The sequence below is a fragment of the Rhinoderma darwinii genome, chromosome 4 (genome assembly GCF_050947455.1).
Source record: "Rhinoderma darwinii isolate aRhiDar2 chromosome 4, aRhiDar2.hap1, whole genome shotgun sequence".
NCBI classification, from domain to species: Eukaryota; Metazoa; Chordata; class Amphibia; order Anura; family Rhinodermatidae; genus Rhinoderma; species Rhinoderma darwinii.
In genome coordinates this window covers 383,098,365-383,112,006 of record NC_134690.1, presented here as the reverse complement: position 1 = coordinate 383,112,006, position 13,642 = coordinate 383,098,365, and the positions used below count along the sequence as shown (strand labels likewise).

Here is a 13,642-nt window from a genome sequence, read left to right as displayed (position 1 = left end):
GTGGGGGTATTTCAGTCAATCTAGTGCATGGAATCAAGACTGAATATGTCCCCTACAGGGAAGAGGTTTGGCATGAGACAATAACATCAGGCAATAATTTGACTTCTGCCATTTTCTTTGAAATATTGTACAACTCATGAAAAAGTTTTTAAAGGACGAGTGTCACGAAAAAAAATTTTTGGATATCAATTTGCATTTAGTGTTTTATTATAACATCTTTTATTTATGTGTGTGTTTGTGTTTTACTTTTTTTAACTTTTTCTTCTCTATGGGGGCTGCCATTTTTTTTGCCATATCTGTATGTGTCGATTAACGACACATACAGTGATGGAATACGGCACACACATCCCCATAGAGAATGCGAACGGGAGCCGTTCCATCCACTATAGCGTACGCGGTCTGTGTGGGAGCGGCGCATGCGCCGCTCCCACACAGACCAAAAGTCAGGTCTTCGCTAGAGCGAAATCCGGCGCCATGTTCATGTCGACCGGAAGCCGCGGCCGGACTGTGAGATGACGACTTCCGGTCGCGGCTTCCGGACTTGTGTTCTGAAGCAAGCACGAGGAGCGGAGGGAGCAGACCGGAGCGGACGGACAGGAGGGAGCGGCAGCGGCAGGAGCAGGTAAGTTAGGTCTGTGTATGTACGTGTTTTAGTGTGTGATTACTACTGTATGTAAACCTACTACACTGTGTGTTAGCTCAAAAAATGGCGACACACAGTGTAGGAGATTTGACCGTTCAATCCCCCCCTTTCTCCCGGCACTAGCCAGGATAAAGGAGGGGGGATTCTCTGAGCTCACTAGAGCGAGTGAGTATTCCCACATTTTGCAGCATAAAGCAATGTGGTTGCTTTACCACATGCAATGCTGCAATTTTGGGAATTGCTCTATCTAGTGACCAGCACTGGGAAATGTTATAAATTAGAATCTAATTTATAATATTTCCTGACTCGTGAAAAAATGATTTTTTTTTTTAATAGTGTATGAATGATTAAACACTGACTGTTTAACTAAAAAGAAAAAAAAAAAATTTCTAGCGACACATTCCCTTTAAGTCCATGATTTGAAAAACACAGGTAGCTGAAAGAAGTTTCTATTAGACCTCCAGTATATATGGACATCACAGAGCAGTGTCTTCTCCTAGGAACCACCCTCTGATAGCCAGAGCAAAGAGCCCTTAGAAAGAGTGTGTCCCGCTCCGATGGACTTGATGCGACCATGTATTACCTTGTAACCGATTCATTTAAATGGGCACAATGTAGTATTGAGTGGCTGCTTCACATGGTTTTCTCTGCCAATTGATCTCATCTTTATGTTGGTAATGGCATTATCATGTGGATTCTATATGGCAGTATTATGTGCGATCTTTACAGCTGTATTATGTTGGTTCTGTTAGTTGTATTATGTGTGTGCTGTAGGACAGTGTTTGCAAAGCGTTATTATGCACAGCATGTATGTCTATATTATGTGGGCATTATAGGTTGGTGCCACTTCGTGCCTCTACAAGAATATTATGAGGGCTCAGTATATATTATATTTATACTCCTCAAGATTGAAATTGCAACACCGAGAAGTGCAAACCAAAGGTTATACAAATCGAGGAAGTAGCGGTGTTGTTAAGATCTGCAAACGATCACATTTTCAAGCACCTAGTTCCAATCTGTGACACGTGGTGGAGGGGGGGGGGGGGGGTATAAAAGCCAGATTGAAAGCAAAGTTTTTTAGTCACATGAAAGCTCAAAATTGGATCAAGTGGTATGGGATGATTGTGTGATGCCTCCTGTTCCTCGACGTGTCAATTATCGTACAGAATCCCTGAACTGAGAGACCTTGGTTTATCATTCCGGCAGATCGCTACGCACCTAGGCCCCTAGATGTCAGCACTGTTCAACGTTGCATGTCCCAGAGGTTGGGAGAACAACAACAAACAGGAATGACAGCAAGAGGTGCGCGGAGGCAAACCTCTGCATGGACGGATGGTCTGATTAGAAGAATGGTGCGTAGTGATCTGCGTAGTGTTCTGAAATTTGAGGTCATATCCCAAGCCTAGGGCGGCAACCAGTTTCAACATAAACCATCAGAAGTCGTTTGCACGACATTGGGCTACGAGCCAGACGTCCAGCTACAGCTGTTCCATTGATTACACGCCACTTCTCTCATAGACTATCATGGTGCACAGCATGATTTGGTCATGGAACCAGTGGTACGGCCATTTATCCAAAATGTCCCAGAAGCTGTTTTTCAACAAAACAACGCCAGGCCGCATGTTGCTCGTGCTACTGTGAGCCGCTTGCGTGGTCCTAAATGTGCTACCATTGCCTGCATCGTCTCGGGACTTGTCTCCCATCGAGCACATCTGGGACGTCATTTGTCGACAATTGCAAAGGGAGCTGCCAACAGTCAATCCTGATAATTTGGGTACCCAAGTGCATTCAGCGTGGTGTAATATTCCTCAGACAACCATTAATAACCTCATTGATCACATGTCAAGGCGTATGAGTGCGTGTATTTCAGTGCGTGGCACTCATACTCGATACTGAATTAATCAAGATGTTTGGAATATTTTGTTTCCATTTTTTTTTATCATTTGCATATCATTATCATGTCTACTGCTCCTGTGACTTCCATAATTCCAGAACTTTTCCTTCTTGGTGTTGCAATTTTAATGTTGAGTGTATATATATATATATATATATATATATATATATATATATATACACATATATACAGGTCCGGCCTTAGGGGTGTGCGAGCTGTGCGAGCGCACAGGGCGCTGCCCCCTCCAAGCATGTAGGGGGCGCCACTGGTCTCTGCCTCTACTCTGTGCTCTGTTCTTAGTTACACACACGGACTAAGAGCCGAGGAACAAGAGAAGAGGAGGAAGCTCCGCCCACAGCCCGACCTGCACGAAGCCTGTGATCCTGCCAGCATGGAGAGATGGTGAGTGTCTGTGTGTCTCTGTGTGTGTATACAGTATGTGTCTGAGTGTATACAGTATGTATCTCTGTGTGTATATGTCAATGATCCACTCCCTGACATATACAGTATGTGTCTCTATGTTTGTATGTGTATAAGTTAGTGTGTGTCTCTGTGTGTGTGTGTGTATATAGTGTGTGTCTCTGTGTTTGTATGTGTATATGTTAGTGTGTGTGTGTGTGTGTGTGTGTGTGTGTGTGTGTGTGTGTGTGTGTGTGTATGTGTCTCTGCATGTGTTTATGTCTCTTTGTAAAAGTGTGTTTTCATAAAACAAAGATATCTGTGCTGCCTCTTATATACCCTGCTGCCCACTTTATACCCTGCTGCCCTTTATACTCTGCTGCCCCTATATATCCTGCTGCCCCTATATATCCTGCTACCTCCTATATACCCTGCTGCCCCTATATATCCTGTTGCCCCCATATCTCATGCTGCCCCTATATATCCTGCTGTCCCCTATATATCCTGCTGCCACTATATACCCTGCTGTCCCCTATATATCCTGCTGCCCCCTATATATCCTGCTGCCCCTTATATACTCTGCTGCCTCCTATATACCCTGCTGCCCCTATATACCCTGCTGCCCCTTATATACTCTGCTGCCCTTATGTATATGCGTGTGTGTGTGTGTGTGTGTGTGTGTGTGTGTGTGTCTGTGTGTGTGTGTGTGTGTGTTTATATGTGTCTGTGGGTATAGATATCATCTACGACATTATCTGTACTCAGAGTTATCACTGTGTTATCAGCGGTGTTACATAGGACGGCAGGTAACATTTACTGCATTATCTGTATTCAGAGAGTTATCACTGTGTGTTATATGTGGTGTTACGTAGGACTGCAGGTAACATCTACGACATTATCTGTACTCAGGTAGTTATCACTGTGTTATATGTGGTGTTGCATAGGACTGCAGGTAACATTTACGACATTATCTGTACTCAGGGAGTTATCACTCTGTTATCAGTGGTGTTACATAGGACTGCAGGTAACATCTACGACATTATCTGTACTCAGAGAGTTATCACTGTGTTATCAGCGTTGTTACATACGACTGCAGGTAACACTACTACATTTTCTGTACTCAGAGAGTTATCACTCTGTGTTATCTGTGGTGTTACATAGGACTGCAGATAACATCCAGTACAATATCTGTACTCAGAGAGTTATCACTGTGTTATCAGTGGTGTTACATAGGACTGCAGGTAACGTCTACTACATTATCTGTACTCAGAGAGTTATCGCTGTGTTATCTGTGGTGTTACATAGGACTGCAGGCAACATCTACTACATTATCTGTACTCAGTTATTACTGTGTGTTATCTGTGGTGTTACATAGGACTGCAGGTAACGTCTACTACATTATCTGTACTTAGAGTGTTATCACTGTGTTATCTGTGTAATTACATAGGACTGCAGGCAACATCTTCCACATTATCTGTACTCAGTTATCACTGTGTGTTATCTGTGGTGTTACATAGGGCTGCACATGAAATCTACGACATTATCTGTACTGGGTTTGTATGGGTCTCTATGTGAATGTGTCTTTGTGCTTGTATATATGTGCCTTTTATGTATTTGTATATGTCCCTGTCTGTGTATTTATCTGCCAGTGTGTGTGTGTGTGTGTGTGTGTGTGTGTGTGTATATGTGTCTGTACGTCTATATATTTACCTGTATATATATATTCCAGATGTGTGTATGTATTGCCTGTATGTCTAAATATCTGTCTTTGTGTATGTACAGTATATATGTTCCAATATGTGCATGTCTATATATGGGCGCAGGGCGCCATACAACCTAAGGCCGGCCCTGTATATATATTTGCCATTTTACCACTTAAGGACCGAGTGTGGCTGTTTCCGCTTCTCCTATAGAGTTTTATAGAGCATAATGCGCCCATGGCCAACTGTTGCACGTTTATCCTCCTTAGCAGATTTTGACGCAGACTTTTGAGCCAAATCCAGAAGTGTGTTCAGAAAGAAAGGAGAAGTCTAAGTTCTTCTATTATAGTTCCCATTACTTTTGACACCACTTCTGGTGTTGGCTCAAAAATATGCATAAAAAATCTGAAACACAATCTACAACAAATATGCGTGTGTGAATCCAGCCTAATAAGTGTCACAATAGTTTTGACCATTTTGCTATTTTTGCATTCTATTTATTAACCAGGAAGCTCAGTATAAAACGTGATACAGATTTCTCTCAGGTAGTGCATAGAAACTATGGATTCTAAAAGAATAAAATATGATAAATGTATTAAATTAAAATGTGATTATCATCAGTAAGAAATGCTGTATTTGTGGCTGAATCATTATTTATCCCCCTATATGCTAGCAAGTTTTTTGCAGTTAAGCATTTCAGCAGTATTTGTAGCAGGAGAAACATTTTACGAATGATCATCCATCTATTATTAAATGGGTATAATTAATTTTTAAGCAATGTATTGTGACACAGTCTGCTTGAACCCACGCTCGAGATACAATTTTCATATATGTTCTGCATTAAAGGAGAAGCTCTGTCACCTTATTCTAACCCCGGAGTGTTATTGAGCAAAGTACACATGGACAGCAGATGCTTTACATCCATGACTAATTGTAATGGGACTCAGTGGCACCTGTTGAGTATTTAAAGGGTGCTGAGCTTCCCTAATGTAGCCAGGTGACTTCACACCTAATGCAAAGCAGTCAGTCGGAAGCATTTAAAATCACAATGTATTTTTCGTTGAATATTCAGTGGATTATTTCACATGACTGAAACCAAAGAATGTGTCGAAACTTTCCTTGAGGATTATATATGGTTAAATAAGAACTTTGACTGGAAGGCATCAGATGTCTTGCCACATGTCCCCTGACCCCCACTAGAGGTGGATAATCATATAAAAATAATTAAGTACTTACCTAGATATCCTTGTTTAGGAGCAGAAGCAATCTTACTGCCCAGAGACGTAACTTGAAGCTCCTGTGCCGATGAAAACTCTGTTGCAGGGCTCACCAACCATCATGTGCCATTTATAGTGCTAGTGTCCTCCTATGTGGTAGAGGGGCATTGGGCATTATCAGGCACCACGGCCTGAGTGTGACTGGAACTTTTGCACCTCTGATGATGCCTCCCTGGTAGTTATAGTCTGAATCTGTATAGTCTTCATCAATAAATGCTTCTAGAACTTTAACAGAATGTAGTTTAAACATCCAGACCTCCACAAGAGCATAGAGATTAAGATGGGTCACCTGCGCACCAAGATCCATGTTGATACTCTAAGGCCCAGAAATACTTAAGCCATCGCTTAACAAGCACCAGGATCGAATTATTATACATTATCTGGTTGCTAATGCTTGACGCCTATTCTCGTCATGAGTGGCTGGACGTTGGCTGGACAGCAAGTGTGCCCACACGAACAGGAGTGGGGCAACAACTGTGATACACAGCCGCAGCCCTGCTCTAACAGCGGAGATAGTAGAAACCTCTCCGCCATTCACCCCTTGAATACCTTGATCAAAGCTGATTTTGGCATTCAAAGGGAAAATGAGAAGGGGGAACCCTTAGTTTGATCACATCACAGGAAATCCCTGTGACGCGATCGAGGAACATACTATATATGGGCAGACAGCACTGGGGAGACCCATAGACTTCTTTGGAAGAGTTTGCTTGGCATGCTCTGTGACCTGTGCAGAGGTTATTGTGCAGGAAGGGATCGGAGGAGAGCTGTATCTACCTCCTATTGTCAATTGTGGATCATGTGTTATCTATATAGAGGTGTTTTCCTGTCATTGTAATCCTGCTTGTGATGATAATGAGATGACTGCTGAGAAGTGATTTCTACAGAACAGTAAAGGCCCTTTTACACTGGCCAACTACTCGGCAAACGCTAATTCATAGAAGGCCAGGATGGGCCGTGTAAGAGGACCTTAAAGGGAAGGTGTCATGATTTTTTTTTTAATCATATTGCTTTTAATATGATATTAACATAAATTGTATTTGCGTTCTCGTGTTCTACTTTTTACTTTGTACTTACTTTTACTTCTCTATGGGGGCTGCCATTTTTTTTCATCTCTGTATGTGTCGATTAACGACACATACAGAGTTGGAATACGGCACATACAACCCCATAGAAAGTGCAAACGGGAGCCGTTCCATTCTCTGCAGCGTACGCCGTCTGTGTGGGAACGGCGAATGCACCGCTCCCACACAGACCAAAACAAAGCTTGTTCGCAGAGCGAAATCCGGCTTCATTTTCTTGTGGACCGGAAGCCGCTGCCGGACAGTAAGATGACGACTTCCGGCCGCGGCTTTCGGCCATATGTTCAAGCAAGCGAAGGCGCAAGGAATAGGAGCGGAGGCGGCAGCAGCAACAGGAGCAGGTAATTTATGTTCGTGTATGTGATGTGTGTATTATGTTCATGTATGTTCGTGTTATACTGTCTGCTGAGCACTGTATCTAATCCTCCTACACTGTGCAGTCGCTCAGAAAATGGCGGCACACCGTGTAGGAGGTTTGAAGATTCAAACCCTTCCTTCTCCTGGCACTAGCCAAAATAAGGGAGGGGGGATTGTGTGAGGACACTAGAGAGAGTGTGTCCACCCCAAATTAGCAGCATAAAGCAATGAGGTTGCTTTACCACATTGACCATGCTGCAATTTTGGGAACTGCTCCCTCTAGTAACCAGCACATGGAAATTTTATAAATTAGAATCTAAATTATAATATTTCCTGACTTGTGAAAAAATTAAAACAATGTGTAATCACTTAAATATTAATTGTTTAATAAAAAAAATTCTAGCGACACATTCCCTTTAACGGTCAGTCTATAATGAATGGGAGATCCTTGGTTATCTATATGGTGTTACCTGTCATTGTAGTCCTGTCTGTGATGATAATGAGATGACTGCTGAGAAGTGATCTCTACAGAACAAGAAGGGTCAGTCTATGTTGAGGCTCGGTGGTTAAATTGAAAACTACAAGATTTTAGGATTATTTTTAATATAGAAAAATAAAAAAAATCATCAAAAATTCTTTACAAATATGTTAAACATAAAAACTTGATTTAAGCAATAGGTAATTTTCTGTTGACCCTTTAATTTAGAGTATTTCTGGGTCATATAAAGAAGCGGAAGGAGGTCAATTGCCTAAAATCATTGTGTCAATACATTTTATTAGAAGGTTAACAATATCATTGATGCATTTTTTGAAGTACAAGGTAGAAAACGTCTTTTGATGGAATCCTATTAATATGTCTATGAACTAGTCACATGTCAGAGGCATCTTAAAAATGCTAAGCCTCAGAAAATGTTCTTGACATATGAACAAGATATAATGGAGGAGATCTTATTTATTTTCTTTACAAAGCAGGCACACAGTAGCAGAAATCTGTCCTTTCTCATGCAACTGCTGACAGCTCCTCGGACAATGAATGCCTTTCCCTAGTTAAACTTGTGGAATAGTTGAGCTTTGTAAACTTCTCTCTACAGATAAACAATTAAATGAATATTTGAGGAATGTTACAGGGACGCAGAAAACACATGCAATGGATGCTCATTATGACTTTAAAAGGACATATTTAGTTTAACTACTATGAGATCCCACAAAATAAACATATACTTTCAGGGGTATTTATTGACACCCTGGCAGATATCCACGGGAACACTGGAATTTTACTGTCAAGCTTCTGTTTTCTAATAAATCTTGGTGAAATTCACTGCTGGCCATGGTATTGAACACCCTTCCTAAAGATTCCAATGGAAAACATGTAATCAACAATGTAAATGTTTTATTATTATTTTATTATTAGTGTTGACTTAAATATATAATCCTTGTTAATCACTCCAAAAACAGTAATACTAAGTGCATTCTGGTATCAGAGAGAGACACTAGTTTTACATCTTTGCTAAGATAAAAAAAATAAACTTTTTATTCAAAAATCGCTTCCACTTTTGTGTCTGCAGCTCTCATGCAGATACATGTGTCTCCACGGTTACAGACTACAATCAAACCCTGTGTAGTCTGATCTGACAGTCATACACCCTTCCATCTGTCACCTACTATTTTTAAGAATGTACATTACCTACTCAGTACATTAGGGATCTCCCATTTTGAGCTCTAGCTTGTAAAAACAGGACTTTTCCCTATATCTGTGAAGCCCAATGGAAATTTGTATATTGAAAAACACTTAATAGCCCTGCTGCTGTCTAAAGGATTTCAGGAGATTTCAATGCTGCTATAAGCTGACCATACACTAGCACAGAGATTTTGGACACCCGAAAAAATGCAGATTTAGACCATTTTCTGCTGACTATTGGAGCTTTTTCATGACATGAATAAGTGACAGGCGCCGACGAAATACAGATATCTGTGGAAAAACTGATCTACAGTGGTTTTTTTAGGTGTTTTTTTTTCAGTTCTAGAAAAGACACATGTCCATCAAGTTCAACCAGAGGATGGATGAAGGGAAGGGGTAAGGGATATTTTTTTAAAAGGCCTTCTGTTTTAGGAAGGGCATGCCATGTTGCATAGAATATCTAAAAATCTGGTTTATCAAGACAGGTACTCTCCTCTCAATTCTCCAGACTGGAGCCGCTCTTTAAAGCGTAATCCCTAATATGTATTACTCAAACCCTGATGGACAACAGCCTCTTTAAGAAATGTTTTTTTTTTAAAAAAAAAGGTCTGATAAACATTAATGGGTAAGCCCTGGCAACACAACCTCAATTTGGTGCTACAAAATTCAAAAAGGTGAAAGCCTTGTGATAAGTACAGACTATGTCTACATGCACACGATCGTTTGTATTTTGCGGTCCGTAAACAATGGATCCGTTGTCTGTTTTTTCAGTCCGTGTGTCATCAGTGTGTCCTCCGTATTCATTGCGTATGTCTGCAAACACGGTCCGTATTGTATCCGTATGTCATCCATATTTACGGATCCGCAAAAAAACCCTGAAAGTTAGGAAGTGATGTCAATAGATTGTCCCAACCTCCTGAGAAGGTCACATGATCCCCGCCGCCCAGAAACTAATCTGCAAAACACGGATACATCCGTGTTTTCACGTCGCCATAAACTTGAATGGACGGGACCGATCCACAAAGACGGACAAGAATAGAACCTGCTCTGAGTTTTTTGGCCCTGTCCCATGGCTCCCAAACAGATTCGTGAAAACACGGTAGTGTGCATGGGGCCATAGAAATTAGTGGGTCAGTATGCTAGCCGCTAAAAATTTGGATAGCATACTGACGAAAACAACGGTTATGTGCATGTAGCCTATTATAGGAGAATCTGGAAATGTGGAGGCCGGTCCAAAAATGTTACCTTGATTCTCATTGTACTGCGATCAGTGAATAGAGGTTAGGGTTCCTCAGCGATTTTAGGATTTATAGTTTACTTTGGTAAGATTCAATATTGTTACTTCTTAATATTGTCTAGAAGATCAAGCATGGACCCCATTCATGGTCTGAGAGGTCTGTTTCTTTTGTGTAGGTTCAGATTATGGAAGAAAAGCTGAAAGCTGCTGATGTGCACACTAGTGAATCAGAGATGAGATGGTACAAAAAAAGTCAAGAGCTGGAAATATTAGTACAAGAGAAAGATGAAATTATCCAGTGTTTCGAGCAAGAACTAGAAGAACAGGTGAGAAACGTCTATAACTTATCAACTTCAGTATATTCAATATTTTACAATTTTTCTTAATATATTGTTTAATAATAAACCACCATAAGAAACATTAGGCAAGCACAGCACAAAACAGACAAGTAGGTATTGCAATGAAATTGTGGACAACAATAATGTGGACATTCTAGAAATCTTGGTAACAAATTGTGTAATATTTTACCATTTTAATTTACCGCAATTTATGGTTTACTCAACAGAAGTACTGTAGCAATGCAGGTTATACTCATGTAACGTAATTGTCATTTCTGTGTATTCCTTTAGAAACAAATACGGATACAAGAAGCAAAGATCATAGAAGACAAAGCGGCAAAAATTAAAGACTGGGTGACAGGAAAGCTGAGGGAGGTGTGTGGCAGAATAACTCCTATACGTAGCTTTACAACACAGTAAAACATTTAAAGGAATCACATATCACCTAATACATACACTCACACTGTGCAAATCTAGGTGCTACAGTACTGATGCTATATGATCATTGCTGCCTAATTTTAGCCATTTCGAGTAGTAACTGCTTTTTAGGAGGTTAAGGGCCAGTTAACACGGAGATAACACTGAATTTTAAAAAACGGCCGAAAAAGCCTCCCATTGATTTCAATGGGAGGAGGAGGCGTTTTTTCCCCGCGAGCTGAAAAACCGTCTCGCGGGAAAAAGAAGCGACATGCCCTATCTTCGGGCGTTTACGTCTCTGACCTCCCATTGACATCAATGGGAGGCAGAGAAAGCGTATTTCGCTGAGTTTTTTGCGAGCGGCGCTCAATGGCCGTGTGCGAAAAACACAGCGGAAATTGGCATGCAGGCAGAGCAAAATCTGCCTCAAGATTCCAAACGGAATTTTGAGGCAGATTTTCCACCTGCAAAAAACTCTGTGTGAACGCAGCCTTAATGTGACTGACTTAGGTCCAAGATGTTAAACTTGAAAAATATCTGAAATGGACTTCATTCAGATTGGCGTATTGTTCCCTTATTAAAATTCTTGTAACACCATAGATCCCTACTGGTACTGTAAGCTTGGTGCAGTTGAACCGTTGCAGTTCTTGGTGTTACATCTTGTCTGTTGCGGAAGCAACCATCTTCAAGCGTGAGGTACTAGTGGTGTATCAAGTACGTAGTGAAATCTTATGCTGAAGACAAGCTCAGTGAGCAGTATGACTTTGTCCTCTTTGTGTAGCTGCTGAATACATTTGAACAACTGCACCAACAATTTACATATATAGTTTATATCTGTAATATATATCTATTCTGTATCTGTAATATATATCTATTCTGTATCTGTAATATATATCTATTCTGTATCTGTAATATATATCTATTCTGTATCTGTAATATATATCTATTCTGTATCTGTAATATATATCTATTCTGTATCTGTAATATATATCTATTATTCAGCTGGAAATTGAGAATCAAAATCTCCGGTTTATCAACAAAAGTTACAGCGAAGAGATCAATTCCCTGCGTTCCAGATCACAAGGTAATAACCATATTTGCTATTTTTCTATCAAATAAATAAATAAACAGTGTTGTGGCCCATAGCAACCACCGAGCTATTTAATTTTTTAATACACATTTGATAACTAAGAATTTATGGAATATCTGGAAGGTATATAGTTCTGAATGATTGTAGTGCATGGTAAAGAGAATGTGTTCATTTAGATTGGCCCTTTCCCCTGAGGAGACATTTATAGAGATAGCTAAAAATATCTAACAATAAGGCCTCATGCACACAGCAATTGTAGGCACATATGGGTCGAAGTAAGACGCCAAATTATAAATCTAAATATATTCAGAACTCTTATAATAATATCAAACCCCAAACCAGCCCCCCTAACTAAAGTCAGACCCACTAAATATATTCAGACCAGTCACCCTAAAAATATTCAGACATCAGACCCTCTAAATGTGTCCAGACTCCAGATCAGACCTCCTAAATATATTTGGACCCTAGATCCCCTATATTAATATCAGATCCCAAACCAAACCAGACCCCTAACTTAATTCAAACCCCAGATCAGACAAAAAAATAGATACATTTAGACCCCAGATCAGACTCTATATCAACCCTCATCGCTCCCAACTCTTGTTCAGCTCACTATGACACACTATGTTCTGATGTTGGACGGCGTCAGGACCCAGTGTAGTGGTGCATGGAGCTGAACAAGAGCCAGGAGTGAGGAGGGTAAGTAAATAGGCTGTTATCTTCTGGATTAATCCAATAGATAATGGATGATTTTTTTTCTTTTTAAAACTGGGTGAAAATTAAATATCACTGGGTGACCGAGTGAGAGATGCTAAAAATAGTGTGACTCATGCTAAAACTTGGAGAGTTGACATGGTTACAGTACATGTTTTTAATGTCTTTATATTAGTATCTGACGTATAGACAGATATTACTTATATCTTTGCCATTTATATTTGGTTTTCCAATTTGTCCATAACAATTTTGACTGTCTGGAGAAAGGAGGTTTCCAACGGTCATCCCCATTATAATTTTCACTGTATGATACATTATCGTATATTAAAAATACTTTGTGTTTTATTTCTTAGATACAAATAGTAAGAAGTCACCCGCCTGCTCCACACAAAAGCAAGCTGAGGGTCAGCGTCTCAGCAGTTTAACCTTTGGTTGCTTTCAAAACCGAGCAAGAAGTCCACAGCTGGACTCAAAAAGAGGTGAAAACACCATGTTGCCCAATGATGTTAACAACCATAGTGAGGGTAAGACTCCCGCAATCCTTTTATTTTACTTTGTAAAGAATATTCTAATAATTATCTTATCTACATAAACACCATAGGAATTAACCCTCATGAAAGACTTAAAGAGGCTCTGTCACCAGATTTTCAAACCCCTATCTCGTATTGCAGCAGATCGGCGCTGCAATGTAGATTACAGTAACTTATTTTTTTTCAAAAACGAGCATTTTTGGCCCAGTTATGAGCATTTTTATATTTATGCAAATGAGTCTTTCTTAAGTACAACTGGGCGTGTTTAAAGTTATGTCCAAGTGGGCGT

At 40.2% G+C, this 13,642-nt stretch overlaps 1 protein-coding gene across 1 annotated transcript in view; it reads left to right on the top strand.

Moving 5' to 3' along the window:
- The window catches only part of PLEKHH2 (pleckstrin homology, MyTH4 and FERM domain containing H2), a 128,990-nt gene that overhangs the window by 57,345 nt on the left and 58,003 nt on the right, over positions 1-13,642 (top strand). Inside the window, exons 4-7 of the mRNA XM_075864581.1 lie at positions 10,441-10,590; positions 10,894-10,977; positions 12,022-12,103; positions 13,177-13,347. Of these exons, the coding sequence (XP_075720696.1) occupies positions 10,441-10,590; positions 10,894-10,977; positions 12,022-12,103; positions 13,177-13,347 (487 nt within the window). The remainder of the gene's footprint in view (positions 1-10,440; positions 10,591-10,893; positions 10,978-12,021; positions 12,104-13,176; positions 13,348-13,642) is intronic.